General features: G+C 42.9%; 1 protein-coding gene across 3 annotated transcripts in view; it reads right to left on the reverse strand.

Annotated features, from left to right (window-relative positions):
• hipk2 (homeodomain interacting protein kinase 2) overlaps nt 1–17,657 on the reverse strand; it is a 289,722-nt gene that overhangs the window by 47,112 nt on the left and 224,953 nt on the right. For all 3 annotated transcript variants that reach the window (XM_078220251.1, XM_078220250.1, XM_078220249.1), the window contains exons 4-5: nt 3,699–3,818; nt 1,883–1,969 (exon numbers count right to left, since the gene is read on the reverse strand). In XM_078220251.1, coding sequence (XP_078076377.1) covers nt 1,883–1,969; nt 3,699–3,818 — 207 coding nt within the window. The remainder of the gene's footprint in view (nt 1–1,882; nt 1,970–3,698; nt 3,819–17,657) is intronic.

Consider the following 17,657-nt stretch of genomic DNA (forward strand, 5'->3'; position numbering starts at 1 on the left):
ATCGGTTACCTAACTACACATCTATCCATATCGAATACATCTATATCTTTAAATATACTATATATAGATCTATATACTTCCATTTGTTTGTATATTCATACAGAATATATAAAACATTAGTTTGTTGTATATGTATACAGATCTATATACTTCCATTTGTCTAAACATACATACAGAATATATAAAACATTAGTTTATTGTACATGTATGGTCTAGGATTTTCTGTCATAATAAGAGACAAATGGTATTTACTGATATGCATTAACCTCACCAGAGAAAGATGAGTAATAGCATTTTAATAATGAAATGTGTTCCTTACTGCCAATTAACATTAACAATTAATTATTACCAGTGTGGTGTTTAATTCCTTCAGATATTAATTGTTGTTGGAGATTTTAAAAGTGTAAAATTTAAAATGTTACTGTATTAAACTTCCTTTTGTCTCTTTTTCTCTGTTCAATTTTGCTTTTCTTTTTCTTTCTCTTTGTACCTGACTTGGCATAGAATTGATCCACTATTCTTTATTCTTCTCAGTCCTTGCATTGATAATTTCACAGTCCATCAAGCTAATTGTTAAGGATATAAACAGTTGCTTTGTCCTTTTCACCCAGGTCCCTAACTGTCACATTCCCAGCTCACACCACCAGAAGCTTGCCATGCAAAAAATTAAAATCCTAAACAAGCAAGGGAAAGCACTAAGCCACCTACATAAGGTGTTTTCTTCAACACACATCATGAAAAACGTCTCACTGCAGATACTTAATTTAATACAATGCACTCCTGCAGAAATATTTGAAGTGAGTTAGTTGGAAATTGAAGCATCTGAGCCATGCCACCTCAGCACAGACAAGATACAGAAATTTAAGACAACCCTTCACGAACCCAAGTGCCATCAGTCTTTCTAACATATTTGTATTTTCAGTTTTGGAAGAAAAAAAAATGGGTTGCAGTTGACAATTATGCTCATGACTCCCCTTGCTCTGGGTCACAGTTGTTGCAGATTTAGTCTTTGCTGAGATCACACTAAAATTTACTTCCATTCCTTTGGGGTTTGAGAGATGAGGGGGAAAAATTTACCAGGGTTGTTCTGGAAATGTACAAGTCTGTTTGTGATTGTGCGTGTACATTTTCATGCATGTTTCTGTGTGACTGTGTTTTCGTATGTGAACATGTTTTTATATGTGGGAAGTGGGTCAGCTCAGTTGGCTGGACGGTTGAATTGTGACGCGGAGTAACGCCAACAACGTTGATTCAATTCCCATACTGGCTGAGGTTATTCATGAAGGCCCACCTGCTCAACCTTGCCCCTCGCCTGAGGTATGGTGATCCTCAGGTTAAATCGCCACTGTCAGCTTGCCCCTTAAAGGGGAGAGCAGCCAATGCTCATCTGGGACTACGGCAACTTTACCTTTTTACCTTTATACATGACAGTGGGCATTGTGTTTGTGTATATTAATGTGCAACTTTGATTTTGTCTGATCGCATGTGTACTTCTGCAAGTGTATTTGAATCCATGTGTGTCTGAGAGTGTGGCTGTGCATATGTGTGCACATGCATGAGCATGTATCTGTGCGAAACTGTGTGTCTTTGTGTGAGTTTGTGATTGTGTGCGACTCTGTATGTTTCTGTGTGTAAATATATGCACATGAGTTAATCTGTGCGTGTCCCTGTGTATAAATGTGGGTGCATTTATGGAAGTTGGGTGAGTACAGTTTAGCTATGATGGTTCAGGTCCTTTGTATTCAAATACCCTTCCAGCACTCACCACCAGGGCTCAGATGTGGAAAGCATCCCCTGGTGAGGCAGCTAGTGCCAGTAAAATTGTAGTCCAACAAGGAGACCAAAGGAAGCAGCACGAACTAGCCAGGAAAGACAATCATACCTGTGCCATATCATCCAAACAGTTAAAAATGTATTTTCTTGCCTCCTTCGATTTGATCCCCATCTCTGTCTCGTGATCTTCTGGTGTCTGTAATTTCAACAAAATCATGTTTGTTACTCCATGTTTAACATGATGCAAAGAGCACTGAAGACTGTTCAGTTCCGATGAAGACTGCTTAGTGCCTTTAGCTATAGTTGTGTTTCTGACATGAGACATTACTTCAAAAGTACAACTGAGAGCTCTGGGCACACCCACTGACTTCTCAGCTTCTCCCCACACTTGTGAGACTGGTCTCATTCTCTCTTGTTTTACAGCTGCAGCCTGTCCATTAATCTTGGACTTTCTCAATTGCAAAGAAAACTGGCAGCCACATGAGGGACTCAAGTTGTTGAATGTCAACTGTAAGTTGTCCGTTCTTGTATCAACCATTGCCCCATGTTAATTCTTGCTTCCCTAAGGATGTGAACAAGTCCTCTTTAAAAGCAACCAAAGAACTCTCAGAAATGCTAACAAATGCTTTGGTGCTAGAAGGTTCTTTTAGACACGAGGCCCTAAAGCAGTGAATGTTTGTTTAAGTGCTGGGACGCGCCAGCTGTCAAATTAAATATTATTGGGACAGCTGATTTTTATTTTCATCCTTTCCTGTAATTCAAAAGCAGAATAATGTATTTCCTGGCCTGGGAGGACAAGCTGTCCCTGCACAGTATCACAACAAGTGAAAGAATGAGATTTATGCCATCAAAAAGATAGGATAGGTCACAGACCCATTTAATCGCACATCGCTGCAGTTGAGAAAGAGAGATTTAGCAAGGTAGTTCACATTTTTAAAAAAGAGTAATCAATTTGACATGAGGAAGAAACAAAGATATAGATTTTCATAACCACAGAATATCGCAAAGTATTTCACAGCCAACAAAGTACTTTTGAAGTGTAGTCACTATTATGATATAAGGAAATGTGTCAGCTAATTTATGCATGGCAAGATCCCACGAATATCAATGTGATTATGACCAGAAAATCTGATTTAGTGATGTTGATTGAGCGATAAATACAAGCCGGAAGACTGGACGAACTCTCCTGTATTTTATCAAGTAGAGCAGTGGGATATTTTACATCCACCTTAACTTAACGTCTCATCTGAACGATGTCACCTCTGACACTGCAGTGAACTCTTAAGAGTATCAGCCTAGATGTGTTCAAATTTCTGAAGTGACACTTAAACACCTCAACATTGACTCAGAGGTGAGAATGACAAAGCAGCTGCAAGTACCATCAGCCCTTCAACAATCAGCCCCTGGTGTCTTCTTCTTAACTAAATCCTTTCTGGAGTAAAACCTGGTGCCAGGATTTCAAACACTGGCAGGTTGTTTGCCTGGATATTTGAATCATGATATAAATTTACACCAATATCTAAATGAAACTTGCAGACATTCTTAGCAGATTTCTGCCTTCCTGCAGTCAATTACACCACTCAGTACAGGGATGAATAGGAATGAGCAATAAATGCTGGCACAGCTGGCTATGCCTACATCCCTGAATGAATTAAAAAAAATTGAGTCTACTCTCAGCATTTCCACCAGTAAAGAGAGAAGGAAGGAGGGATGGGAAACCAGAGTGATAAACTCATCCCAATACTGTTTGCGCTGTGCAACCAGCTGAGGAGAAACTGCCCAATGCTCCTAAAAAGAGGGCAAGAGGCCGAAACAAGGCAGATCCATCTGCCCCTCTTCATCATACTAAGAGTTTGTGATACAGCAAGGAAAGAAGTAAAATAGTGACCATAAACAGAAACAAAATACATATACAACGGCCTCACCTTAAGCCTCCATAATGGATACGATGAATCTGGATCTCTGTTAAAGAATCGTGTTGTCTTTGTCCCTGCGCTTAACAAATACTCCGCTGGCAACCCTTGTGTTTGCGAAATGTAACGAATCTGAAAGAGAAGACAACAGGGGGATAGACATCAGCCCTCGTGCATCTCTGATGGGATTCTCATAAACCTTTCTTGCCTCAGTGTTATAATTTCCTCGTGGAAAGGCATGATGCTTGTTGGGATACTGCGCCCCTTGTATCCTTTTTTTACCCTGAGTGAGGTTTGACATGGCAACTGATATTGAGGATAAGTTTGATTACCTTGCTGGGATGATTAGGGGCATCATACCCCACAGAATCCTGTCCTTACCCAATTTCTACTCACATGTAGCTACCATCAAGGTTTTCTGGATAGTAATCAAGAGAAGGAAATCTACGTCAGTTGACTTCTCCCTACATCCTCATAAGTATTTTCAATTGATTTGATATTGGGTAATATGTTGTGATGCTCAAGAGTAACTTAGAGAAGCTCTTTTTTTGATTAGTTTGCTGTTGGTATTATTCTGTTTCTCCATTTTGGTCTTTAAAATGCAAACCATTCTGCTAGACTGGAACTGGAGGCTTTAACTGCCAAGTTAATTAATTAAACAGTAATAGACCAAGCATATAATAAGGAACACAGGAGTAGGCTATCCAGCCCCTCGGGCCTGAACTGTCATTTGATTAGATTTGTACTTCAACTGCACTTAGTGACTGTTGACATATTTACAGTTGTGTTCACACTGTGCAAGGTCCTCATAAGGTACAAAATAGGAAATATTCAGAATTTCAATATTAAAATTACAACCATAATTACCTGGATTATGTAGTTGCTTTTTAGTCATTTCCTTACCGACACTGAAACCTGCCTGATTTATCTTATTCACTTTGCAATTTCCAATTATATAATCTTGCTTTGAAGAGCCCAAATCAAACTCAATGATTAGAAAAAGCACAAGCTGATAAATACCTCCTTGGAAACGAACAATTATTTAAATAAACTATCTGTTAATTCAAAGAGTCACCAACCAGACACACATCTGAACAAATCACATAACATTTGAAATTGAATTGAGTGGTTTGCCTCACCCTCAAGCAAACTGCCTGGCAACTAATTGATCGAATCATTGCAACAATCTATTGACTTAGGCAAGAATGTGCTTTCTGTACATGAAACTCATTTTTGTAACCCTTCTTCACCATGAAAGAATTAAGTCTTAATTTGAACTAGGTTTTCTTGTTCAACTAAGGAGCACATTTACAGTGAGGCTACAAATTAGATGAGCACTTGTGGTTTCTTAGTAAAGCATCAGTGCTTCTCTTACCTCAGCCAGACCATTGTGGGTAGTGGGTACGGGCACTAAAATAATGGGAACTGCTTTCCTATGTGGGGAGAGGACAAGATAAACTAGATTTAAAAAAAATATATTTTCATAGCTCGCATCAGAAAGCTTTTTTTTCATTTATTCTCAGGATGCGGAAGTCACTGGCAAAAAAAAACATTAATTGGCATCTCTCATTGATGGTGAGTTTCTGGAACTGGGCGGCTTCCTAAGTGTCAGTCACAATTGTGTGGGGGCTGAGGAGTTACATAAAAACCACACACCATGCAAGGATATTGGTGAAGCTGCTTTTTTGACAATCCGACAGCTCATGATACTGATACCAGCTTTTGATTACCAGATATTTACATTAAACTGAATTTAAACTATTGGGATATGAACTCATGTCATCCTGGGTTATTTTGCCAAACCCCGGGCTTACCAAGGTCAGGCCCCTGGATTCCTTGTCCAGGTTCCTGGTTTACTACTTGATTTACTACTTAGGCCCCTGGATTACCAGTCTAAAATTCTGGATTACTAGTTCAATTACAAAATCTTTACACAACTTTACCAAGTTGACCAATAATGTATCAGATTGGTTTACCCCAACAAATAAATTGCTTTTTGAGAAACAGGATTTTGAATAAACTTGTAGAGTGCAGAAAAATACATTTTTATTCCATTTTATAGCACTATTTTGTGAATGGCTTCTTGCTGAAGCACCCCAATGTTAATTCCAAGCACCCAAGTCAGACTTACAACAGGATTTGCAATGGTGCATTTTATTTAATTAATTTGATTGATTTCTTCAACCAGGTAATGAAAGACAATGCAGTTGATGTGGTATATGGATTTCCAAAAGTTGTTAAAAATAAAGGGGGAATTATCCCGTCCCGCCTGCCATGGGAATCGTAGTGGGCAGAGGGCGAACCATGCAAAGGTCCATTGACCTCGGGTGGAATTTTCCGGTTTGGGACGAGCACGGCTGGAAAATCCCGCCCATTGTGCCAGAAAACAAGCTTGTCAGCAAAGTTAAAGCCCGTGGAATAAAGGTGACAGCGGCAGCATGAATATGAAGTTGGCTAAGTGATAGGAAACAGAGAGTATGGTAATCTCCTCTTCCTATTTCTTATGGTTTATGCTCTTAATGGTGGCGAATGATTGTTTTCAGACTGGAGAAAGGTATACACTGGGGTTCCTCGGGATTTGATACAGGACCACTACTTTTCTTGCTATATATAAATGACCTGGTCTTGGGTGCACAGCCACGATTTCAAAATCTGCAGATAACACCAAACTTCAAAGCATTCTCAAATGTGAGGAACAGTTTTAGATTACAAGAAATTATAGCTAGGCTGATGGAATGGATAGAGATTTAATGCAGAGAAGTGCTAATGATACATTTGGTAGTACAATTGAGGAAAGAAACTAAAGGGTACAATTTTAAAAGGGAAACAAAAACAGAAGGACCGAGGTATCGGTGCAAAAATTGTTGAAGGTGACAGGACAGGTCTGGAAAGTGGTTAAAAAGATATGCAGGATCCTGGGCTTTATAAATATTGGTAGAGTACAAAAGCAAGAACAAAATGATGAACCTTTATAAAACACTAACACTAATTCAGCTTTGTCTGAAGTTTGGTGTCCAATTCTGGGCACTGCACTTCACAAAGGATGTGAAGACTTTTCAAGGGGGTGCAGAAAATAATTCCAAGAATGGGTCCAGGGATGAGGGAGCTCTGTTACATGGAGAGATCGGAGAAGCGGGATTGTTTTCCTTGGAGGAGAGAAGGTGATTTGATAGTAGTATTCAATGTTAGGAGGGGATCTAGACAGAGTAGAGAGAGAGAAACTGTTTTATTTTGTGGCAGGACCGGAGGACGTTGAGTTAAAGTGAAGAGTAAAAGAACTAATGGTGATATAAGCAAAGGCTTTTTTTACGTAGCGTGTGGTTAGGATCTGAAATCCCCTGTCTGAGAGTGTAGTCAAGGCAGATTCAATTGTGGCTTTCAAAAGGGAATTGTTAAGCATCTGAAGAGAAAAATATCGTGGTTACGGGGTAAAGCTGGGGGAGTGGGTCTAGCTGAGTTGCTCTTGCAGGGAGCCAGCACAAACTCAAAAGCTGAATGACTGCTTTGTGATGCAACCTTTCTTTAATTCTATCTAGCCAGAAACAAAGCAAAAGTATTGTGCTGCAGACACTAGGAATATGAAATGAAAGCATTAGTGCTATCTTCCTCTCTCCACTTGTGTTGTCAGATCAGCTGCATGTTTCAAACATTTTTTTTATTGCAGATAAAGCTCATTGTATTCCTCCCCAACAAATGCTTCTCTCCTAACCTGAGAGAAGAACCTCTTTCCTTTTATATTTTATATTTCCCTTCACATCCTCTGATCTCCCTGAGTGAGACTGCCAACTTAAAACCATAGAATCTAAAGCACAGAAAGAGGCCATTCTGCCAATCATGCCTGTGCTGGCTTTTTCAAAGAATTTTTCAATTAGTCCCATTCCCCCAATCTTTCCCCACAACATTACACATTTTTCCTTGCAAGTATCCCTTTCGGTCTATATTTCATTCCAAATTAGCCCATTAAGAATTGGACAAGAATCATGTGACATGGGGCAAATTTTCCATTCTGGAGACTAAATTCAGTGGCAGTCAGGAATGTTGGTGTGATTCCTGCTGGGTGGCAGGCTAAATCTGTGCAATCTTTCGCTTTTCATCTCATTAATTATGCATCAACGAGGGGCTCGTTGAATCCCATGGTGGGGCCCGAAGGCAGTTTTTCCACCCAACCAGTACATCATGGGATTGAAAGTCCTAATGCTTTATTTAACTGGCACCTACACAGATAGACATCCACTGCAGGCCAGGTTCTCAATGGCGCCCAAAAGAATCAAACCCTTTACTCTATGGTTCAGTCATAGACTCATAGAGGTTTACAGCATGGAAACAGGCTCTTCGGCCCAACTTGTCCATGCTGCCCTTTTTTTTTTTACAAACCCCTAAGCTAATCCTATTGCCCCATTTGGCCCATATCCCACTATACCCATCGTACCCATGTAACTATCTAAATGCTTTTTAAAAGACAAAATTGTACCCGTCTCTACTACTACCTCTGGCAGCTTGTTCCAGACACTCGCCACCCTCTGTGTGAAAAAATTGCCCCTCTGGACACTTTTGTATCTCTCCCCTCTCACCTTAAAACTATGCCCTCTAGTTTTAGACTCTCCTACCTTTGGGAAAAGATATTGACTATCTAGCTGATCTGTGCCCCTCATTATTTTGTAGACCTCTATAAGATCACCCCTCAGCCTCCTACGCTCCAGAGAAAAAAGTCCCAGTCTATCCAACCTCTCCTTATAACTCAATCCATAAGGTCCTGGTAGCATCCTAGTAAATCTTTTCTGCACTCTTTCTAGTTTAATAATATCCTTTCTATAATAGGGTGACCAGAATTGCACACAGTATTCCAAATGTGGCCTTACCAATGTCTTGTACAACTTCAACAAGACATTCCAACTCCTGTATTCAATGCTCTGACCGATGAAACCAAGCATACCGAATGCCTTCTTCACCAGTCTGTCCATCTGTGACTCCACTTTCAAGGAGCTATGAACATGTACCCTGAGATCTCTTTGTTCTGTAACTCTCCCCAACACCCTACCATTAACTGAGTAAGTCCTGCCCTGGTTCAATCTACCAAAATGTATCACCTCACATTTGTCTGAATTAAACTCCATTCGTCAGCCCACTGGCCCAATTGATCAAGATCCCGTTGCAATTGGAGATAACTTTCTTCACTGTCCACAATGCCACCAATCTTAGTGTCATCTGCAAACTTACGAACCATGCCTCCTATATTCTCATCCAAATCATTAATATAAATGACAAACAACAGTGGACCCAGCACTGATCCCTGAGGCACACCGCTGGTCACAGGCCTCCAGTTTGAAAAACAATTCTCTACAACCACTGGAGATTCTCCTCCGTTCCATCCAGGAATAGTGGGAGGTCCTCTTTCCTAGGGATGGGAACAAGAGGTCCTCCCAACTAATCACACTAAGATGGGAGGAGATCGCCAGGGAGGTCAGTGCTTGTGGCTAACAAAAAGCACTCCGCCTGCAGTGCAAGAAGAGGATGAGTGATCTCATGCACTTCATCAGGGTAGGTAAAACTCATACCCTCATAAAGACATCAGGTTGTCTAAGGGTTAGAGTCTACAGTGCTGTCACACACTACTAACAGGTCAGACATGAGTACTGAATATCTGTCAACCACTTTAAGCTCACCATCTCTTGCAGGTCCCTGCACAAGTGGCATCTTAATTGAGAGAGGGCTCAGCATAGACAACAAGTGGACATGGTTCTGAACTGCTCTTTCATCACAATCAATCCATCTGCCTTTATGCAGGATAAGATTGCCACAACAGAATGGAAAGAGCCAAGACTGGAGAAGGGTCCCCAGAATTGAGGACACTCTCCTCCCATGAGGAGTAGGTGGAAAAACTCGCTGGAGAAGATAGAGCTTGTTCTTATGCAGAAGGTGAGATCAACCTCTCCCAGCAAGACAGTGAGGGGCCATCCAGTATACACTGGCCTCATGTGGATAATGACTGTAAATGACCTATAATGTTTGAACTTGCCGAGTCAAACACTCATTATCTCTTCTCTCTATTCCAGCTATCAGTAAATAAGGACAAAGACCATCCTCAAGCAAGCAGCTCAGCCCCAGCCCACAGACCAACACAGATAAGGATGCAAAGGAACATCAGATGAAGACCTGTCACTGCGTTCTTCTGCACTCTCCACCAATGCATATACTTGGACCTTGGTGGGACCTAGGTCTAGAGTCAGCTCAGATTTGTAATCTGGCAATCACCTCAACAATGCAGGTCTACAGCAGGTGGAGGCAGTGACAGTTGAGGTCTGTGATACTCTGAGGACAGGCTCCTGCTGAGTCTGAGTCCAATGATGAGATTCTGGAATGGAATCAGTCTTGAGAGGAATGTTGGAGATTCAGAGACAGGCAGGGAACATTACACAGAGTTGTCAGAGTCCATCAGCAGACTGGAATGAAGGATGGATGAGTTTGTTCGCATTCTGCCTGATACAGCTTCAGCATGCAAGAAGTCTCCATGGGAAGGGTGGTGGCCACCTTGGAGACCCAGGTCTAGCAGTTTCTGCTGTATTTGCGCTTGGGTCTGTACACTAGCACTCTAGCTATGGGTGCATTCCAGCAGTGGTTAGGCAAGAGTGGGATGAGGCACCTCAACCTTTCTCCAGATGCCCCTTCTCAAGTAATCAGGGAAGGGCCCTTCAACACCAAAAGGAAAGAGGACTGCCAGTCACACACACCTGAGGCACCCACCCAAGATATTCCAAGTGTGTCCTGCCATTCCAAATCCCCTCGGTCAGTGACCCCATCAATTCCAGGACATTAGGCTGAGGAGATGCACCTGTCGCAGAACAAGAGGCCCTGAGCAGGCCGGGCCTATCAAGCCCTTGGGCCATCAGAGGACACCTGCCAATGTCATCTTAAAAAAACAGGGCATAGCAGTCAGCAGACTGCATCCATCTCTGTTGCAGATGTCGGGGCTGCACTAGACATCGAAGTAGGGTTAAAAGAATTAAGCAGTTTTGAATGCATAATGATGTCTCTGGTGTTCATTCGCTGTATATACTTTTCATTATTGTAAATATAGTTTATATTTACCTCTCTCCAAGTCTCAAGTATTCAGTGGCTAATAAATGGGATGCAAGGTCCATGTTCATTCAAGGGTCTGAAAGGTATCTCCCTCCGCCACCCGAATTATCTGCCATTTGGATCCTTAGTTCCATTAACTCTCACTCAATCTCATCGTAGTGATTTATAGAGTCAGAGTCATAGAGGTTTGCAGCATGGAAACAGGCCCTTCGACCCAAATTGTCCATGCTGCCCAGTTTTTAACCACTAAGCTAGCCCCAAGTGTCCGCATTTGGCTCATATCCCTCTATACACATCTTACCTATGTAGCTGTCTAAATGCTTTTTAAAAGACAAAATTGGAGCCGCCTCTACTATTGCCTCTGGCAGCTTGTTCCAGACACTCACCACCCTCTGGGTGAAAAAATTGCCTCTCTGGACACTTTTGTATCTCTCGCCTCTCACTTTAAACCCATGCCCTCTAGTTTTAGACTCCCCTACCTTTGGGAAAATATGTTGACTATCTACCTTATCTATGCCCCTCACTATTTTATTGATCTCTATAAGATCACCCCCAAGGCTCCAGGGAAAGAGGTCCCAGTCTATCCAGCCTCTCCTTGTAACTCAAACCATCAAGTCCCGGTAGAATCCTAGTAAATCTTTTCTGTACTCTTTCTAGTTTAATATCCTTTCTATAATAGGTTGAGCAGAACTGTAAACAGTATTCCAAGTGTGGCCTTACTAATGTCTTGTACAACTTCAACAAGATGTCTCAACTCCTGTATTCAATGTTCTGACTAATTTGTAAATAAAATAAAGATTTGTCTTTTTTTTCACATCTGCAACATGAACGAAGGCACTTCATACATAAAGGTGATGACTACACAATACATCTTCAATCCTTGGATCTCAGGCAGACATTTAGTCTCAGAAGAATTGCTCATCAGGAAATTCTGAATGTCCGGGTTGTTGACGTACAGAAGTCTTTAGTCTGTGGATGTAGCAAGTATTTCTCATGAGCAATGTTAGAATCTTTTTTCCTAGGTGCGCCTTACAATGGTGTTTACTTTATGGCAGTGAGTTTTTAGAAAAAGTAGTACTCATCGTTGAATACCGTAGCCATGCATGTCTCCCTATTGCATGTTTTTGTCTCTGCGTTATTCTTTTCTTAGTTCCAAATTTCCCCATGCATGATGCTGAATGACTGAAGTGGGTAACACTTGGTGATGTTTGAAATACCTACAAAAAGGGATTGTGTGTGATGTCTGAGATGTGTGCTCATCCTCATGAAGCCATCTACTTACGCGCTCCTGAAAAGCTGCCTAACGGAGCTTTATGCAAAGGCACTATATGCCATCAATATGGAATTCATTGCATGACTGTGCACCTTAGGATAGATAGAAAGAACTGGCTTTTATGAGATGGACAGTGTCAAGGACTGTAATGCTATGAAAGCAGTTCTTTGCACATTTGCTGAATGCTCAGCAGGATCAATGACGGGAAGAAATTGTCATTCACTCCTGTGTCAATACTGACTGGGCCATGACTCTCCTAAATGCAGGGCACAGACTTGGCAGGATCATGACTGCAAATAATCAAACAATGGTCCTGCTGAGCCACTATCTATGAGGCCAGTGTGCATATAACTTGCAGTTTTGGATATATGCTGTGGTGTAACAGGTCACTGCACCCTGATGTCCAAAGGAACATTGGCACTTCGTAGCAAGGTGAGGCCTCTGCATTATTCATCCACCAGAGCTGGAATTTGGAGAGATGCTGCTGTCTGGATGTTGCTCACTCTTGAGATGGTCATGCACTAACCATTGATGAATGGTTTTCCTGTTAGCACCACCTTGCTAAACTGCTGTCATACTGGCATCAGTGCATCCATGTGTACAATGGTATTTCAGCCATTTAAAGCTGCCATGCCCACTGACCTGTCAACACCATGGTTGAAAGGACTGCACTGTGTAGTTGCTTAAGGAGGTACGCGACTGGAGTGCTAATCACATTCCATTGCAGCCACATGGTCCGTTAGCTTCCACACTTTCGAAGCAGGACTCCATCGTTAGGGACGAAGGTGACTGATGCTTCTTTCATGATAATTGTGAGATTGATGACCTTTCATGATATATTGCCACTGACAATGAAGGTTTTCTTGTTCCCCTGCATCAAAGCCTAAAGAGAACTTAGATTGTGAGAACTTATCATCAGCTTATTCCTCTTGAAACTTTGTAGCTATTAGCTCCTCACGGGCACATCTGCTGTGAATTGCCCATACAATGCCATCCTCATTTGACTCATCTGAATCCTTGCCATCTTCAAGTTCATCCCCTTCCAAGGAGACATCAATGTCTCCCTCTGGCAAAACATCCCCCTTTTGCAGCACTAGGTTGTGCAGGATGCAGCAAACAACAATGATGTGGGACGTTTTCTGCTGTGAGTATTGGACAATACTGCCTGACTGGTCCAAACATTGGAAACACATCTTTAAAAGGCCAGCAGTTTGCTCTAATAAAGACCTTCTGGTGGAACGTGCAGCATTGTATCTCTCCTCAGATGCATTCTATGTCCAACTAACAAGCATCATTAACCAGGTCTTCTGTGAGTACCTCTCATCACCAAGAAGCCAACCCTCTAAGAGCTGAGGTCACTCAAATATTTTTGGCGTCTTGGAGTGACCCAAAATGTAAAAGTTGTGTGAGCTCTCTGGGTACCTAGCACAAACATGATCTGCTTTCTGTGATCACAAATTAGCTGGATGTTCATGATGTTCAGAGATTGAAATCCTTTTCTATTTATGAGTCGTACAGGCTGCTGCCAGGAAACTCTCAAGACCATATGTGTGTCGCCTATAGCGTACAGCCCTTGCGGGAAACCTGAGAATCTTCCAGCTCTGGCAGCCTGGCTTGCTTCATCCATGTCGAACTGCACATAATGGTGAGCTTTATTGAAAAGAGCATTTGTGTCACCAGTTGTGGGATTCCACAAAGATTCCCAGTCAAGCCCTGGCAAAAAGGTTTAGTGTAACAGTAACCTTCAGAGCAATACGCACTGGCTACCCTCCAAGACAGATAGTCACCCAAGGCTGGAATCAAACCTGGGTCCTTGGTGCTCTGAGGCAGCAACGCTTACCACCATGCTGCCCATTACACTCCCATTTTAATTTGGATCAGTGCCTTAAATTAGTGAGGGAGAAGAAAAGCAATGGTTTCTGCTTCTGATCCCTATCCCCAGATCACTACGAGAAATGGGTATCTTTAGACACTGATGTCTTACTCATCTACCCCAATTCCATCACCCCACCACGAACAGTTGTGCCTTCAGCTGTCCAGGCTCTACGTTCAGGAATTCCTCCACTTCTCTCGTCTCCTTTAAGATACTCCCATAAGACCTACCTCATTCACCAAATGTTTGACCAACTGCCCTGATGGCTTCTTATGTGGCTTAATGTCAAATTTTGTCTGATTATGCATTGTACATTGTCAGTTAAGCTACTGAACTCACTGCTCCCTGAATTGGTGGGGGGAGGTACAGAATATCAGCGAGTGTTCCTGCTCTTGAATAATATCAAAAGTTATAGATGTTGGTTAAGGGTAGGATTGTCCTTCATGGGCAAACAGCTTCACACTATTCACTGTCTAGGCTCCTACATGATGAACAGCCACTTATTTCAATTACCAGTACCTTTGGAACTGCATTTTGGCACAGGCTTGATGCTGGGGAACATGTGAGGAGAAAAATTAAGGGCCCGACTTTACCATTGCGTCACGCCCGAAAACGTGGTAAAGTCGGGTGTGAGGCTATTAACGCGATCTGCGCCCATGTCCGTGCAGATTGCCACTTTACCGAAACCCAGGAATGGCGGCGATCCGATAGGCGCCCGAAACGGGCGCAATGGCGATTTAAATGCATTTGCATGCATTCGCCGCGTTTGCCGATCCGGAATCGCGCCAAAATGAACCTGCTGAATAAAAGTCTGAATCGGGCGCTCCTGCTGCTGAAGAGCGCGTTCAGAGCTTCCAACGGCTCTCTGACTCAGATCGGTGGTGGGGCAGGGGGGAGGAGGGAGACGGGTCAGATCATTCTCAGGTTGTTGGGCGGGGGGGAGTGAGGCCAGATCGTTGTCTGGTTGGGGGGGTAGGAGGAGGAGGCGAGTCAGATGTATCTCTGGTTGGTGGGGGGGAGGGGGGAGGCCCGATCGCTCGCTGGAGGGGGGGGGGGGGGGGAGGCCCGGTCGCTCACTGGTTGGGGGGGGGGGCAGATGGATCACTGGTAGAGGGGGTCTGCTGCCACTCTGCAGGCGATCGGCGGGGGAAGGGGACAGGGGGTCGCAATCGGTCTGGGTAGCAGGGGGGATGGGTGGATAAGGGGGACAGTGATGTCTGTGGGGGCCATCGCTCCCGCTTTTCACTCCCGGGCCCCTTTCTCCGGGCGTGCTTTTTCCATTTTTTTCTAACTGCGCATGCGCAGTTCAGAGCTCCGATCGTTCCAGGCGCACTAAGCCCGCCCACAGCACGAATGGGACCCGTGATTTTTTTTTTTCCAAGCTAAGTGCATATGGAGGCGCCTGAAAGCAGATTTCTAAGTCTGATCTGCATTACGCCCAGATTCAGCATTTCGAATGAAAATGGTAAAATCAGACCCTAAGAGGAGAAAAATAAATGACAGGAACTGAACGGGTGAAGACAGCTGAGTGGGTGAATCATACAAGCAAGGTCTGGGTCCATCCCAGAATTAGCTGTGCACAGTCAGAGTGCAACAATTTACATCCACTTTGTGGATCATGGGGGGGAGAAAGCTGGCCAGGTTTTTGTTATCTCATCGCTACATAGTGATGAGCTCTGCTGTATGCAGACATCTGCGAGGATGGCTTTGGAATCTGGGGTGTCCTGGTTCAATTGGCAGTCCTTACTAAGGAAGCTTATCTCAGCCAGGCTGGGGCAGGATAATGTTGGGCCTTTGTGATCCTGGGTTAAAAAATTCAGTGCAAATCCTTATCACCATCCATGGGAATATGCACGGCAAGTGAGGAGATCAGCAGGTTTGTCTACGATGGTCTTTCTCATCAAATAGCCTGTCAATCCTGGGCTCATACAGGCAAAATAGGAGAGGACAGCAGCCTGTGTCCCTGATGACCTATCAAGTGTCAATGCTTCCCAGAAACAGGGGGAGGAATCTAAATATGGAGCACAAAAGCACTTGAACCAAATATTGTGCAGGAGGTGTAGCCTGTTCCTTTTTCCGTTGCTGAGTCAACAATGATTTTTAAGTCAGAATAGTTATCTCCCCTCACTGTCAAGCACAATGAAGTAATTCTGTTGGCTGAATTATATCTGCTCCTTTAAGTTCCTAACTACCCGGCATTAAACTGGGGATATTAGTGGGGTTGGATGTTGACATGGTGATGCTGATACTCCGTGATACTTCTGACCTCCATGAATAGAGAGAAGATTCCTCCATGGTCCCATGTGTAACGATTCCAAGTGGGGGGAAAATAGCAACAAAATTGGGAGATGCGCATGTCTCCACTTCAGAGTTCCTTTCACAGAATTCTGGCATCAGTGCTATGGTTTTCAATCACCAATTCCCCTGGTCTGCAATAATTAATGCGATTTTATTTCCCACACAGCGCCTGGGGCTTTTATGGATCTTTAGATTAGGTCACCAATGCAAATACAGGTTTGATCCCTTCTTGGGGAGCTAAGAGTATGTCCATAAAACTGGCTTCCTTTGCTGAATAAGACAAGTTTTGTACCTTTTTCAGTGACATAAGTTTGCATTTTAAACTGTCAACAAGATACTGTGGACAGTGAATCAAATCCAATGCACATACATACCAGGAATTTTTAAGACAAGGGCTGCTTGCTAGCTCCAACAAGACTGCCCCTTTTTAACAGATTAAATAATAGAATAGCAACACAATCATAGCTAAGTATCCTAAGGCATTCCAGCACAGAAGGAGGAACTGAAACAGAAACTTAGGGAAGCTGAAGAGGCAATGGAAGCCAAGGTCCAACAGGTAAAACAAGAAACAACTTTCAACCACTTGAAAGGGATGCTAGTAAGAGCAGTGAGGTAGTGTTGTGGAGGGACAATGGGTGGCTGAGAATCAAATAAACTGCTAGGCCTTTTTCACCAGAACCTGTGTAATGACTTGGCATGAAATGATCAAGTTTCCTCTCTGTAACTTTTGTGTTAATAGCCAAGTATAATTCTGAGCAACAAATTACAATATCAGTGAGGTTGTGGAGGTCCCCCTCCCCATCCCACCATCTCCTCATCCACCCTACCATCTCCTACCTACTCCACTATCTCCCCACCCACCCACCCTCCCCGTTTCCAACTGATTCACTTGAACATTCCCCCCTCCACCCTATTTTCTTTCTGCCCACGCTACTGTCTATTCACCTCTCTACTGACCTCCGACTCATCCAACTGTCCCCCACCAGCATCCTAACATCCATGTTACTCACCTTGACATACTATTGTTTCCACACCAACTCAACTCTCTCCCCATCCACCCATTCTCCCAATCTACCTTATCATCTCTGGATTGAGCTGTTATCTGGGTGGAAATCATACAGAAACTCCAGGCTTATGGGAATTGGTGCATACAATCCCTACAGAGTGCAAGTGTGACATTAATAAATTTAGATCCTTTTCAGGTACTGGAACAAGCAATCCTAACCGTGTGTACATTGTACTTACGAAGATATAGATATGGTATAATAACTATATATGAAATCCATAGAGTTGGGATGAATACCATGGGTACATTTAATGGGAAACTAAACGAACACATAAGAGAGAAAGGAATAGAATAGGCTAATGAGGTGAAAGGAAGTTGGAGTTGGAGGAGGTTTACAAGGAGCACAAACAATGGCATATAACAATCAAGTTGAATAGAGGGACA

This window comes from Mustelus asterias, chromosome 9, assembly GCF_964213995.1.
Source record: "Mustelus asterias chromosome 9, sMusAst1.hap1.1, whole genome shotgun sequence".
In the NCBI taxonomy this organism is placed as follows: Eukaryota; Metazoa; Chordata; class Chondrichthyes; order Carcharhiniformes; family Triakidae; genus Mustelus; species Mustelus asterias.